General features: G+C 34.5%; 2 protein-coding genes and 1 pseudogene across 5 annotated transcripts; 1 reads left to right on the top strand and 2 right to left on the bottom strand.

Moving 5' to 3' along the window:
* Positions 1–411: 411 nt before the first annotated feature.
* Positions 412–3,021, bottom strand: LOC147482466 (uncharacterized). The gene is made up of 7 exons (XM_086580118.1): positions 2,777–3,021; positions 2,532–2,701; positions 1,930–2,006; positions 1,643–1,708; positions 1,321–1,395; positions 1,152–1,226; positions 412–1,057 (listed from the first exon to the last, which is right to left on the bottom strand). The coding sequence occupies exons 1-7, from the start codon at positions 2,794–2,796 to the stop codon at positions 653–655; spliced, it is 888 nt and encodes a 295-aa protein (XP_086436244.1). The 5' UTR covers positions 2,797–3,021; the 3' UTR covers positions 412–652.
* A 1,857-nt stretch (positions 3,022–4,878) lies between these two features.
* LOC147482465 (NAC domain-containing protein 53-like) lies at positions 4,879–7,746 on the bottom strand. Of its 4 annotated transcripts, XM_086578091.1 has the most exons (7): positions 7,615–7,727; positions 7,410–7,449; positions 6,708–6,885; positions 6,335–6,603; positions 6,116–6,235; positions 5,204–5,590; positions 4,879–5,116 (listed from the first exon to the last, which is right to left on the bottom strand). In XM_086578091.1, exons 3-7 carry the CDS (start codon positions 6,874–6,876, stop codon positions 5,054–5,056), a joined length of 1,008 nt encoding a protein of 335 aa, XP_086434217.1. In that variant the 5' UTR covers positions 6,877–6,885; positions 7,410–7,449; positions 7,615–7,727; the 3' UTR covers positions 4,879–5,053. The 4 variants fall into 4 exon arrangements, with proteins under 4 accessions (XP_086434217.1, XP_086434216.1, XP_086434220.1 ...); XM_086578090.1 differs by lacking the exon at positions 7,410–7,449 and having other exon boundaries at positions 7,615–7,746; XM_086578094.1 differs by lacking the exon at positions 7,410–7,449 and having other exon boundaries at positions 5,204–5,584; positions 7,615–7,746.
* A 3,322-nt stretch (positions 7,747–11,068) lies between these two features.
* On the top strand, positions 11,069–13,653 carry LOC147482464 (vacuolar cation/proton exchanger 3-like; annotated as a pseudogene).
* The last annotated feature ends 1,720 nt before the right edge of the window (positions 13,654–15,373 follow it).

Below are 15,373 nucleotides of genomic sequence, written 5' to 3'. Positions count from 1 at the left end.
ACATCTTTAAATCGCTAATGCAAGCAATATGTTTCAGTTCGTATCAAGAGACAATTTACTTTCATGTGCAAAACATTACATACAGAAGTGAATTCCTTGTGAAATTTTGAAGGTACAAGAAGCATCATTAAGCAATACTGCACTAATATTGCCCGATTATTAACACATCTTTCATTCAATCATTCAACGTCATATTGTGTTCATTTTATCAGATATATGAGACAGCTTCATTGATTGAAATCGCAAACGAATAGCTTCATATTGGTCAACACAGTTATCCAAAAGAAAAAGAGGATCAACATCAACACAAAAGCCCCAAAAGGGCGTGTGTTGCACAGTGCAACTTGCACCCTGAACCGATGCTACATCTTATAAGGTACCAAAGATACAGTAACTGGTACACATAAGACAGATGCCAACGAGTGCAAAATTAGTAACAATCAAGTGAAAATTCAGTTCATTCAACAAGGCAGAAAACTGAACTCAAAAGTACTTTTAAACCATTGGTTCAAAATAGTGTTATAATTGAGTACAGTACAGTACAGTGCAGAGGCCCCAAGTCTTCAGGCTTCATAACTCCAGCGAGACTATGTAATGTAAAGTTGTAAACAAGCCATGAATCTTCAAACATTGTTAAACAGGCTATCTCATCTCAGTAGTTGTTGTCCCATGTTTGGGGGGGCGGACGAACTCCTTGACCTGGAATTTGTTGCCCTGGGAAACCTTGTGGCATCATTGGCGGTGGCCTAACTTGAGTACTTGGAGTGAAATTTGCCATTGTACCACTCCCAACTGGAGGTGGAGGTGGGACTGGAAGACTTCCACCAGGTGGCATAGGTCTAGGCCCATTTCCTGTATGCATAGGAGGAGGCGGTGGCACAGATCTAGGTGGTGGGCCTCTAGGAGGATTTGCAGGAGGAGCACCTTGTGAAGTTGGAGGAGGTGGTGCTTGAGGTGGTGGTGGCAGTGGCTTCGAGAAAATACCAGGAGCTTCTGTTCCATTGGCAACTAGAGCAGGTTTTGCCTCTGGTGGCTTAACCTTGAAGTACAATTGCAACTGCACATTCATCACACATGGACATTAGATTTTTACCAATGTAAATTCATTTATAAGTCATACAGGTAAAACATAAAGAAATTTCAAGACAAACCGTGAACATCTTCGAATCTGGATCCCAATGAGTGAACAACTTCGATGATGACTTGTCAATCTCTATGCTAGGAACCTGCTCGTGAAGAAACAAAAGGTAAAAATAGAACACAACAATAAATATCAAACAACGAAATCTGAAAGACAAAAATACTGCATCATCAACATACCTTAAAAGCAATTATCTCATACGGATCTGCTGCAAACAGAAGATATTGATACCTTTTATCACATGATTCAATCCTCTGGCACCAAAGAGAAAAAAACACAAGTTTGTTAGATTCAAATTGTGACAGTACTTCCAGTAGGGTGCTTAGCACACATACAAGAATGGTCAGAACAGCAATGTGCCGTCAATTAAAAGTAGACAAAAAGGACCAAAGGGAAAAGGAAATAAAAGAGAACAACAAGGATTGATATCATAATTTTTATTTTTTTACTAAAAAAAAAAAAGTATAGCATATACCTAAAAAAAAAATGTATAGCATATACCTGCTCATAAGATGACATAAATTTGTGTCTTGGCTTTGTAAGATCTTCAATTTCAGGATACTCAATCTGCACATAACTCAAGGTAATAGCAAGTCAGTTTACTACTAACCTTATACAACCAACTAGTAATAGAGCCAAGCAATAGCTAAATGCAAAGAGTTTAAAACAAGAAAATGAAAAAGGTAAACAACAATCTATAATAATAATAGTAAACCCTACTGATCAAATAAAAGATATCAACATAAGAGTTCTGAAGACCTAAACACTTAAAGAAAAAAGATAAACACCTGGAAGAGAAGAGACCGCTGCTTTGTCTCTGGATCAAATTGCTTAGTTACCCGGTAGCCGGGCCGCCCAATTTTAACTGCAAGTGAAAGAAGGAAGTCAAGATTATGTCATGGATACAAATAAAGGTTCATTCATGAACCACACAAGGGTTACAAGTAGACACTTACTCATGATGACCAAATTTTTTGCACTAGGAATTATGGCCTATAATCTCATTCTCGTCATAGAAAATTGTATGTCAAATGTTGTACAACTAAGCCTAGCTTATTCGGAAGGAAGAGGGGGAAATGTCAGAAGGTGGTAGGATATCTATTTCCAAAACACATTCAAATACAAGGGGACTCGTATTTATCGCAGTCCCAGTCCCATAGCAGGTAAATAACTATTCTGAACATTTTATCATACACACTATTTCCCAACAATTCATTTACTACTTTTCACCAAAAAAAAGTATAACACCTATATTTCTACTCTCCTTTTCTCAATGTACACAAGTAATCTATTCTTACCAAATCCTTATTACCCCCGGGAAGATAAAGACAACTTCCAACCATAAGAGTAACCCCTAATATTGATAACAAAGAAAACAATAAAGGCAAACCTGATTTGCGAAGATTAACTTTACGCTTATGTGGCTGAGGTAAAGCCGGGGATTCTTTAGCTTCACGAGCAGCTCTTTTAGCCAAATTAGTCTGGTGACGTTTCCCTTGTGTATGTGCCAAATAATTCCCTTCATTATTATGTAATGTCAAACACAGCTTACACTCGTAACTGCACACAAACATAAAATTAATTTAACAAAATTAACATAATAATAATAATAATAATGGTTATATTTTATTTTACCTGCCGAGATGGTTGCGCATAAAATATGGGTCTTTGGCTAGGTCAATGGTTTCGAGGGCTAGTCTTCTGAGCCTTTCTCTTCGGTCAATGGCTTCGTTTTGGGCGGAGGCTGTGCCTCCACCACCCGGCTTCGATCCCCAGCATAGTCACAAAAATCTCTGATTTTTTCAAAAAAACGTAAAAAGTCTCCGAATGGACAGGTTACCGAATTTCAAAACTAATAAACAATAAAAACGGTAAAAGTCTCCGAATTCTCGATGTTTACCGATTTTTAGCGATTTTTAACGATTTTTTCCAATTTTTTTGATGATGGATAGCTTTCTATTAATTTTTTAAATATATTTACTTTCTAAATTGCAATTATTTGGAGGATATCGTAAGATATAACAAGACTTTACATATATATTTATAAAATTTGAATTTGATATATGCTCGAAGTAATCCTGACATGATGCACAATCACACACTGCATACTATTTTATGTTTTAATTATTTATGGCTTTCCTGATTTTTTCCGATTTTTTTAACGAATTTGTACGAATTAACGATTTCTTCTTTGTCGAATTGATGCCGAATTCCGAATTTGTGACTATCATCCCCAGTCTCGGTCCATTATTATTTTCTTTTCTTTTTTTTCTTCGATCCCCACTGGGGGTGGGGGTGGGGGTGTGTTTTTATAGTACGTACGCACCAACTAACTATTTGTCTATTTTAGTGGACTGTGGAATGGGAACCGTTGATGGTGCATCGAATTGCGTATTAGTTTAGTACTACTTCTTAGATATGGAAAAGGATAGACCATCTAATAATTACTAAGCAACTATGCACGCACGTCGTGCGTATTTATATTTATTAATTATTATTACTCCAATTTGGTAAATGCATTAAAGAAATTATAAATTTCAACAAACAATAAAATTTTTATTCCAATATATATATTTTATTCTATGTGTTATATGAGTGATAAAACCTCCAACTATTTACTTTTCATTTTTTTTGTTTTTTTCTTCAATGGGACCCACATCTAAATAGAGTAAATTTGAGAAATTAGGACTCACATCTTGATAAAAATGTGAAATTAAAAAATTATGCTTGCATGCATATTTACAAATCCAAATTGTTCAAAAAAAATTCCAATGTAAACAAAAGACTTTCTACTAATTCTAAAGTATAATGTATGTGTGTTATGATAATATACTAATATGGGTCCATGAGATCAAATCTCAATTGACATGTGTCAATATATTTTTTACCTTTTTACACTTAGTGCTACCCACATTTATATTTTAAAAAATAGCAGTTCTAGAGTACACGGGATGTATGGGTGCGCTGGCATCTCATCCCTTGGTTATAGACTTTGTGGGGCAATACACCCTCACCTTTTGGTTATTAGAGGGCTCAGATTTGAAAGTACAGGTACAGCTTGAGTACTCTAGATTTTCTCTTAAAAAAAATTGATATGAAATTACTTTTTTACTCTTTAAAAAAAAAAAAAACAAAATGACCAAAATGCCCATCGTGACGTAAACCAAAACACTATTCATCAAAAATAAACTATGAACAATAAATGTGGAGCCCATGATGTTGACAAAAATAATTTTTTTCTTTTTCTTAAATGGAAAATGACGATTTTGCCTTTAAAAAAAAACTATTTTTAAACAGTGAAATGACCAAATTGCCCCTGGGATGTACACTAAAACACTGCTCATATTTGTCTATATAGTAAAGATCTAGCCAATAACTTTCTTCAATTGTTTTTGGGTTCTTTTTTATGTATAAATTGGAAATCTACTAGATAAGAGACAGTAAATGTTGTGTTTCGCATAAGGTATTGATGCAATTTTTTGGTTCCCTCAAGGAGAAAAATATACTACGAGAGCATTCTTTGCCTAGATTGTCATAATGCTAAGAAGAAGTTCTCATCGTCATCACAAGAACAAACACAATTAAGCATAAGTAATTCACAAAATATTTTTGAGGTATACATGGAAAATTCAAAGTAATTAACAAAATAATACAATTGAATATACCATAACTTTGTATGATTTGATATTGTATTTAAATAACAGCAATGAGGATTTTCTTGTTTTTATTAATAGATATACCCAATCGACTAATTCACCTTTTTTTTCTGCAAAATAATAACATTTAAACCCCAACCAATAGAATCTTGATTAGCTAATAGACTAATGCAAAAGACCACACACTCTATCGTTGATCTTATCACTAGGTACGAAATAAACAAGAGAAGATCGGTAACTAACGAAAATTCAAAGATCAAAATGATGACGATGCACCACTGCTACCAGTATTGGAGGATTGTGGGGACGGATGAGCTACCTGATATAAATATAAATAATAAAAATCTATATTAGAAATAGTTCTAGCTTGTAAATGTTGAATGTTTCCTTTTATGTTGTTACATACCTCTTGGGTCAAGACTGATTGATCTGAATCAGAGATTCCTCCCTCTAGTATGTTAGCGTCAGCCTCGCCTGGGAGAACAAACTCATTACCATCAAAGTTTCCATCAAATGGTGGCTCATCATTGAAAGGATTCTCAAAATCATCTAGTTCAAAATATCCTTCATTATTGACTTCAGCTAGATTCATCGGGTTAATTTCCATTTGGATATAGTCATCAAAATTGAGAGCATCAACCAGGTCGTCGTTTTCATCCATGGTGTCACTGCCACTATCACTGTCTGCTTCTACTTCATCCCGAGGAGCCTGGAACTGATTGAAACCAACATCCTCGCCATGAGGACCCAAGGGAAGGTCAACATTTTCTTGTGCAATTGCCAAGGCCTGGTGCTACATGTGGAACTTATATATTAGGTACATGTGCAACTTATTTATTAGGAAACTCCAAATTCATATCATAGCACGTATAAAACAACTGAGTTAGGTACTATTGTAAATAGTTGGATCAGTAAACTTTAATTTTCTTTTCTCCTATATTGTATTTTCTATCAGAACTTATTATATGGGTAAAAAATAATAATAATAATAATAATAATGTCAGCTGGCTAGTTCTAATGAGTACGTATTTAGGAGGATAGGATTTGCTGTTAAAAAAAGACTAATTGTGCAACTTGTTGCGCACTTGTCCCCTACTACCTTTGTACGTATGAGTTTTCTTTTGATATTCAATATATATATATATATATTATTTTTATTTTTATTTTTTAAAAAACATGAAAGGAAAGGAAAGAAAAAATATCCCTATATTCCAAATACGAACTCTACAATTAATAGCTTACTATCATTTCATGTTATAGAAAGGTATGAGATGTAGATAGATGGAACTTGTAAGATTGTAAGTGAAACATTGAATACCTCTTCATTATATGTCTCTTTAGTGTCAGTTTCATCTCGCATTATGAGCACGCCAGATTGCTCACTACTTTCAGGCCTTGAATATTGCTCTTGGAAAACCTTACAAAGCACAAAAGTGTCCTTCTCCACAGAAAACGAAACAAGTTAGAAATAAAACGTGCATTTCAATTACATGTACACATAATATTCTTTATGTGAATGAGTATAACTTAGTCATACCAATGCGTAACCATTTTTTGCTAAATCTTTGTCAACAAGTCTGTATTCATGCATGATCCAATCTGTTTTCTCACCATTTGGAGCATGCCCAACATAAAACGCAAGATTTTTCTTAAATCCGATAATTCCACTATTTCCTTCAATAGCTTGGCCATCATTGTTTGTTACTTTCCAATAGCCTTGATCAGTGGCACGATAAATCCCCTGATTTATGTGAGGTATACTAAACAAGTACCACTCTTGGATTCCACTGTTCCCAAATGACTGAGCTAGAGTGAAACAAGTAAGAAATATCATATATACATGTTTGTGATTATAAATAAAATGAGATCAATCTAACCTAGCTAATGAGGAGGGGGGAAATGCTACTGACCTAGAAGATCCCATGGTTCAAGTGTGTTCACATTCTTTTCATCAATGTAATGGCAGTTGATCGGACCTCCACAAACCATGCGCTTTAGGTACATAATGATTTCATCGTCAGTTGGATGGAAGGAAAGAGCAGTCAATCTTGATGTGGATGGTGATGTTTTGCCGTCCATCGGAGATTGCTAAAAATCAATTTATGATATGTGGAATAAAATTAGCACTTTTATTACCTTTACTTCTATAGCAGATCTCCTTATTTACTTAATTCCTATTGTTTAAAGAAAAAAATATATAGTCTTTACTCTATCGTGTGTATGTATGTACTATGTAGTGGCAAATTATAAATATGCATATGTATGTACATATGTAGTACTATGTTGATCGATAGGCCAGGATTTTACAACATTATGACAAATTGAAGTGGGTGATTTTATTTGTTACTTCATTGAAACTGGACATGATTAAATTTGATGCCAATGATTTAATTTCTCCGTGAAGTCGATCAGTAGCCTATACAATATGACTTCTCCTAAGGAGTGAACCAATTAAATTTAAAACCATTCAACGCTACAAAGATTCAAAGAAATTTTGAAACTAGAAAGTACAACAGCGAAATCAATACTCATTGAATGATTTTCCAAAACAATTGAGAAGAAAACCATATATATCAATCAATAAACAAAAAATTCAAAAAAGGAGAAATTACCTAGTATTATTCCTGGATGAAATCTAGAGGTACTTCAAATCTATGGCATGACACATAAATTCGATTACTTAATTCCAACATGCAAACTCAAACTATATGAAATTGACCATATTTTGATAAACAATATAATACCTGGAAACATATATAAATAAGGAAGTACGAGCTTCCAAAGTAAAAAAATAATAATTGTAATTAAAAAGCATACCAGAATTGTTACCAACGATTGAGAATTTCAAATCAATTAGGGTTTGAAGCAAAATTGAATAAGATTTGAATTAAGAAGAAAAAGATGGTTGTAAACAACTAGAGAAGAAAGTGAGAACGGCGTTAAGAAAAACAAGTGGAGGACAAGTGTTGCTATTTGGCATGTATGCATTTAAGCTAGCATAGATATGTATTGTGAAAAGACAAAAAACTCTTCCTATATTAAAAAAAATCTTTATTGGTATAATTTAGGTATATACAACTACATATATAGCAACATTGCATGTGTTTGGAGGTCCGTTTATATTAATGGATAATTTCGATCTCTTTTGTTCTTTGCAACAATGTGTAATGTATATAACTATCTTTAGTAAGATACTTTTACATGTTTATTACAATGTTTTCTTACTTGTTAAGGTATGCCTCACTAATTTGTTTACTATATGAAATTATAATACTGTCATGAAAACTTATAAGGCCGGAGTAAGATGATTGTGGCATATGTAGTTTTCTGATTAAAATTGAATTTGAAACCTGTTGTAGATCAAAGACAACAATTGCTCTAAGAAAAGTGAAAGGAAGTGTCTGTTCTAGTGGCATACACGGCTCATGTGTCACTCAAATAAGATTCAAACAATGGTTATCTCAATCCATAACTGTACTAGCGAGGCGCACTTTAGATCTGTAACCATATGTCTTGTCAATATTATTCCCACTTAGTCACCGCAAACATCCAATAGTGTGGGGATTTGACTCCAATAACAGCTACCCAGGAGGTCACTTTATCATCTGAGGACTACTCTCAGTAGTCAGAGCACGCTTAACGACGGACTTCTTATAGAATTTGTAGCAAAACGATCCAGAAATGCCCCGACGTTAGAATTTGGCGAATCAATTATTTATGTCATAGATCTCGAACACCTTCAAGATGGTAGAATGTATATCTGGCGCAACCCTCACCCCCACGGGCTAGGCACCTTTCCAAGTATCTGGCGCAACCTCACCCCAGGGTTAGGTGCCTTTCCAGTATACCCCACAAGATTTTAGTGTATTACTAGATCTTCCCAACTTCATTACTGAGACCGAATTGGGGAGATACAACTAAAGGGAGACCGAATTGGGGAGATACAACTAAGGGGATGAGGCAAGATGCAATGTCAATGAAACCTCTGGCCTAATGAGCGTCAAACTTGATTCAAGTTTAGCTTTGGATGGACTAGATTAGAATATGATTACTATTTCACTTAGCCAAATCCTGCTTGTATTATTACTAATCTTTAGCATTTGGAGCCCAAAATTTAATATGTGGAGGAAAACATATAGTAAAATTGTATCCAAGTTTGACATTTGAAAAACTTAGAGTGAAAAAGTTGATGAAAGAAAAAATCAACTAGAATTGCCAAGTAACTAGAAGTCGTAACAAAGTCTCTTCACAAACATATGTCTCACTTGAAATAAAAGGCTATGGGGACCTATACTACAACTGTGATCGCACACTAATTCACATCCGACATTGAAATACACTTCATGCCATGAATTTCAATATTTTTCTCCGTCTTTCATTGCCTTACATATCATCAATATTAAAGGCTTAAAAGACGGAGACACCCACTCTTAATGATTTATTTGCCAAAAAGAATGTAAGTCTATTAATATATCCAACTATTTAAGTAGTATTGGTATCACATTCTTTTATTTTTTAAAATTTTAGATTAATTTGCTTTTCTTTTCCTTTCTTTTTTTTTCTTCAAGGAAGTGAATTTCAAATTTATTAGTATTGTCACAAATAAGAAATAGATTGAACTGAAGTCTTTGTTAATATATATGTTGCTTAGTGAAAAATTGATCCACATACTTAATATTCAAATCATCTAGAGTTAAATATTTGTACCGATCTAATAATACATGATTATATTGCGCGAGTAACACGAGTGTACATGATCTAATAATTAAGTAAGAGGGATGGTTATTATATGTAGGGTGTGCATAAAACTGGCGAAACCGACAGAACCGAATTGAACCGGCCAGTTTGGGTCGGTTATGTTTATCAATCGGTTCGGTTCAGTTATGAATATATGAAAATCGATAAGGTCGGTTTAGTTCCAAACCCAAACCGAACCGACCCGCTATACATAATATTCATTAGAATATACATATTTAATTTGATTTAATATAAGAATATGTGAAAACCGGTCGGTTTGGGTCAGTTAATATTTGTTAAACTATAACCCAGTCGGTTCGGTTCGAGTATTGGTTAGACTAGACATTGGTTCGGTTCGGTTCGGTTAATATAACATAATCAGTTTGGTTCGGTTACTGTAATGTATAAACCAATAGAGTCAGTTCAGTTGTCGGTTTAGTCCCAAACCCGACCCGAATCGACCCGTGCACACCCCTAGTTACAGTACTACATAAATGCTCATTAGCCACGGTAGGTCAAAGCGCATATACCACTGTTTCTCTAATAACAGTGGCTAATAGGCATATGCCACGGTAAGAAAAACTTTTCTAATTTCGGTACAAGCAAAAGCCACTAGTTCAGAAAAACAATTGGTATATAGTATGTCATATACCACGGAACAAACCAATATCGCCTAATTTGTATTTTGATGTTCATATACCCAACGATGTGAACAAAAAGGTGGCTAATGTCTGCAAAAAATAAGCATACCGTGGACAAAGTCGGTCCGCCAAAACCCCAAAAAAAATTAATATTAGAAAGTAGGGCCAAAAACCGTCTCGCGCTCAAACTTAGTATTTTCAACTTCCAAAACTCTCTCTAAACTTCTCTCGGTCTCTAAACTTCTCTCGGTCTTCTCTCGGTCTCTAAACTTCTCTCGGTCTCTAAACTTCAGACTCTCTAAACTTCTCTCGGTCTCTCTTTTTTCTTCAACTTCTATCGGTCTCTCATCGTCACCAGTAAAGCAGATTCTACAGCTCTCCCAAATTTCGGCTATCAGGTATTGTTTTTTGCTCTATTTAAATTCAATTTTGGCTGTAAAGTAATTGTTTTTGCTTTATATCATTGGTAGCTGTTGATAGGGTTCACAAAAAAAAAAGAAATTGCAATTTTTCTTTGCAAAATTTGGGGATTTTAGTGTAAAAGGAAACTCTGTATTTGTTCGATGAGGCTAGATATCACGGAGTTCTGATCCACTTGGGTTGAAACAGCTTAGATATCCATCGAGTGTGTACATGTACACTACAGCCCAACCAATGAACTCAAATTACACAAAGAAATTGAAAATTTTGCACGATTCTCGTAATTTGAACTCACCTTAAATATGACATCAAAGATCGGGATAGGTATCCAATTGGAAAGGTTGGAGATCAATTCAAGCATTTTTTAGCGTTTCCAAAAAGAGACCTAACCGCTTAAAACCATGGGAGCCACCTTGAGCGTTTTTGAACCCCGATTTCGGGTGGTGCTAGGGTGATCCTTTCAAAGATTCCGCATGACCCATTTGTTGAAGTCGGGAGAAGAGACCAGCTCTTCCAATGCTTTTCTGGTTGAGTCTCTTGTGAAAGTTTCCCACTCTTCTTTGGAAAAGTTTTTCCTTTCAGGTGTATTATGATAAGTTGACAAGTAAGAGTCGTAATCTGCCAAGCGCGGCGGCGGTATTTTAGTGGCTTAAGGTGTTTGACTGAATGAGTAAGAGATGGAGACTGTTCTCGTACATAAACTGATTTTAGAAGCTCTTATGCCTGTTGTTTTACTATTAGTTTGCAAGTTTGCTTATTGTTGATTGATATATTGGGCAGGAACGCTTGGCTGATCGTGATTTGAGCTGACAAATAGATAAACACTCAACGGTAAAAAGATTACTAGCTTTCAATTTGTTGATTGTGTGTGTGTGTCTTTTTTGCAAAGTTAGGGTACTGAATATTATGATCTAGGAATTTCTGATATCAATGCTACACTTAGCTATTTCATTTTATTCTACCAAGTATCTAGGTGGCTGGCCGGGCACATGTAAGGAAAGTAGGAATTTCCCCATTCATACGCCTAAATCCATTCCCACGCTACACTTTTGGCACCTTAGGTTGATTAGTACAAGGTTATATTGCATGTTTTTATTTGCTTCAACCACCAGATTGAGCCAAAATCTATGAATTGTGTGATTTTATCTTGCTTAATAACATTTTTTTTTCATGTGTATGTAGTACTTGTGTATTGAATTGCTGAAAACGGGACATCACTGGTCCAACAGGTATTTATTTCTAACTTCTTGTTGTCGTCATTGTTTTTTGCTGTGGACGAATCGTGATAGGTGTAGGTTTTTGTATGTGCAGTGGGAGGGCTACTCAATGCAACATGTGGTAATGCAACAGAGCTTATAATTGCGTTATTCGCTTTATTTCGGGGAAAAATAGATGTTGTGAAGTACTCCCTTTTGGGTTCTATACTTTCAAATCTACTTCCGGTTCTTGGGACTTCTCTCTTTTGTGGTGGTATTGCCAATCTAAAAAAGGAACAAAAATATGATAGAGTAAGACATTGGTCATAGTTTGATTTTAAACACAACTTTTATTCACAATCGTTCAACTTGATAATACTTTGCTAAATTAATGAAGCAAGCCGATGTGAATTCTTTACTTACGTTTTTGGGATTATTGTGCCACATCTTTGCCTTTCTTTGGTTCGTTACACATCGAGCACCAAGATTTTGCATTTGATCCCACTCTCCAGATGTCAAGAGTGATCAGCATCGTTATGCTAATCGCCTATGTTGTATACCTTTTCTTCCAATTGAAGACTCATCGAGAGTTTTTTGAAGCAAAAGAGGTTACTTGTCATTATCTATAATGCCTTTCATTTTGATTTTTCTTTCTTTATTCCTTGCCCATTTTAACTAACTAGTTAGTTTGAAGATAAACATGTAGAGTCTATCATTTATGTGCTAACTAAAGTCTATCATTTTTGTGTTAAGGCGGAAGATGATGTTGAAGATGATATTATCAACGCTGAAGAGGCTGTGATTGGATTTTGGAGTGCGTTTGCTTGGCTTTGCAGGGAATAAACTGTTTTAATAGCATTATTATCTGAATTTGTTGTAGGCACGATTGAGGTATATTTCTTATCCTCATTTTAATATGCAAGATTTGTTCGATGATACCGACTTCATTGATGACCTTTTGTTGATTTATCTTCAAATGGCTTGATGTTCAAGATGCTTCGAAGTTCTTGGGGAATTTCGTTGGCTTCCTCGGTGTAATCTTGTTGCCCATAGTTGGAAATGCCATTTGAACATGCAAAAGTAGCAATAATTTTGCTTTCAAGGATAAATTGGTATATATAATGTGGACTTACATTATACATATTCTTTGATTATTTATTCACTAAGAAAATTTACTTGCCTATGAACTAATTTTTGAAATCTGAATAATGCAGATATATGTTTAGGTGTTGCTTTGGGGTCTTCAACCCAAATTTCTATTTTTGTGGTGAGAAATTGTGATTCGGAAAAAACAACTGCGGTGTATCAAGATTAGTCACTCATAGCTAAGAACTTCTCCTAATGATTCCCGTTGTTATTCAGGTTCCATTGATCATCATTGTTGCGTGGATAGGAGGTATCCCAATGGATCTTGATCTCAACATCCTTGAAATTGGCTCTCTTGGTCTGTCAATATTGATTACAGCCTTTACCTTACAGGTGGGTGCTTATGTATTCGTGTCCTATTTCCATAATTGAAAAAAACAAAAACAAAACTACAAAAGCATTTCGAACATTTGAGAATAAAAAAGTAAAAAATTCTGAGCTAAGCTTTTCCTTCTCTGATTTAAATTTAAATTGAAAGATTACTGAGAAATAGTTTGTTCATTTATTCCAAATGAGACCGACCATCTAAATAGCTCATTTTGTCTGTTGAGCTAAATATGCTCGACGACTTGCTGGTTCTAATAAGATTCTATTATCATTTGTAGGATGGCACGTCGCACTACATGAAAGGACTGATTCTCATGCTATGCTACATTATCATCGCAGAGTTTCTTTTTTTTCTTTGCCAAATTTCCGGTCAAGAAGTCCTTATCTGAAACCAACCTTTTGTCGAGGGTAGATATGATTTGTCCTTGCAATATCTATCATAATTTCCTCATTTGGAGTGTTTTAAATTATCTTGACAGAGCCATCAAACATCTTGAACTTGGGATCTCATCATCTCTTGAAGGGACCTTTTTCGTTTTGACAGGTAAATATTAGTTTTTTTATTGAACACGATCTTATATGTAGCGGCTATTGAGGATGCACATTGAGGATGTACTTTGTATTCAAATATTTTCTTAAGCATTCAAATATTGAAGATGCACAGATCTTAGAGAAAGTTTAAAACTGCATATTCAAATATTTTCTTAAGCATATGTTACTTTGCATGGAATTAAGTTTGTGACAAAATTTATTAAGGTGTGTTCATGGTTAATTGATAAAGATGTCTATACCTAGAAAATGCCGATTCATAAGACCCTTTTAGGGCTTTAATCTCTTAATTGATTTCGGCCTACCTGGAGAATGAAATGCTAGCTAAACACGTTAGGGGTATCATACTCCTTTGAGGCTATGCTTAACCATATATAGAGAAGCCGACAGGGTGGCTGATAGTCTGCAGCAATATGTGCTAACAGCATGGAACTTATGTATTTTTGGACATCCCATTGGAAGGGTTGTAGTTGTCTTTGGTAAGGAATGATGCCACTAGCACCTACGTATTAGATAATTTTTCACTTATCTAATATGTGCTAACCCCATGCTTGCTTCTGGACAAAATTTTTGTTTTTGGAAATCATCTCATGGTTTATAAGGTAAACTGCAGGTATAGAGGTCCTTTTTCATTAAGACTCATGAAATATACCAACAAAAATTACAATAAGGTCTATAAATTTAGTAATCCTTATTGGTTATTCCAAGTCGCAAGTGGGAGAATATTATGGTAATAAACAAATTAAATTCTTATACATACATACTGTGTATTTGGAAAAATATATACTTATGAATATTTTTCATGTTTGTACTTAGGGCCCGTACCAACCTGGTAGTAAAGAGTGTGGGTATTACGTAATGAAGTTTATGAGAGAAATAATAGAAGCTTGTTCAGATAATTTTTTTGAAAATAAGGTATAATTCGTCATACACTAGTATTCTATATTTTGTGTTACTCTTCCTTTTTTAGTTATTATATACTTTTTGATTTTTGATCGTGCAGATGACAAATCTATCTCTCAAAGCTACATACACACAAGAGGAACTTGATGTTGTTCGACTTGAAATTTTTAGATTCATCCAAAGATAATGGAGTGTTTGAGCCAAGCGTCGAAGTCTTAGCTAGGTTTTGACCCATTCAGCTTAAGGTGTGGTGCTTGGTCTCCATTTTTTTTTTTTTTTTATTTTAGATAGAACAAATAGATTGCTTTTTTGATTGATGCAACAAGTTAGGTCATTATTATTTTGATAGAACAAGTAAATTTGGATGTTTCTTTCATTATTGATGACTCAAAAAAGTTCAAAACTCTTAGCAATTCAATATCTTCGTGTTGGATGTCTAAATTTATTTCTTTTGTTTGTGTTGCACTATGAATTATTCATTTGAGCAATGTGTTTTTAAATCCAGTGTGGATATATATGGTGAAAATGGGCAGGTTACAGGTTGAATGAATATGATTAGAATCAAATAATTAGGGGCTTTTATTTAAAAAAAAAAAAAAGACTATAAACCACGGTTTGTATCCAACCGTGGTATATATCATATTTATTTCCCACGGT

Source organism: Coptis chinensis, chromosome 8, assembly GCF_015680905.1.
Source record: "Coptis chinensis isolate HL-2020 chromosome 8, ASM1568090v1, whole genome shotgun sequence".
Lineage (NCBI taxonomy): Eukaryota > Viridiplantae > Streptophyta > Magnoliopsida > Ranunculales > Ranunculaceae > Coptis > Coptis chinensis.
Note: the sequence above shows the minus strand (reverse complement) of the source record. Positions and strands in the feature narration are given on the sequence as shown.

Coding starts and splice junctions, on each gene's coding strand:
- LOC147482466 (XM_086580118.1), bottom strand. CDS start 2,796: ATGCGCAACCATCTCGGCAG. Junction 2,702..2,776: donor ATGCGCAACCATCTCGGCAG/GTAAAATAAAAT, acceptor GTTTGTGTGCAG/TTACGAGTGTAAGCTGTGTT. Junction 1,058..1,151: donor CAGATTCGAAGATGTTCACG/GTTTGTCTTGAA, acceptor ATGAATGTGCAG/TTGCAATTGTACTTCAAGGT.
- LOC147482465 (XM_086578090.1), bottom strand. CDS start 6,876: ATGGACGGCAAAACATCACCATCCACATCAAGATTGACTGCTCTTTCC. Junction 6,236..6,334: donor CAAAAAATGGTTACGCATTG/GTATGACTAAGT, acceptor TCTGTGGAGAAG/GACACTTTTGTGCTTTGTAA. Junction 5,591..6,115: donor AAGAGACATATAATGAAGAG/GTATTCAATGTT, acceptor TTCCACATGTAG/CACCAGGCCTTGGCAATTGC.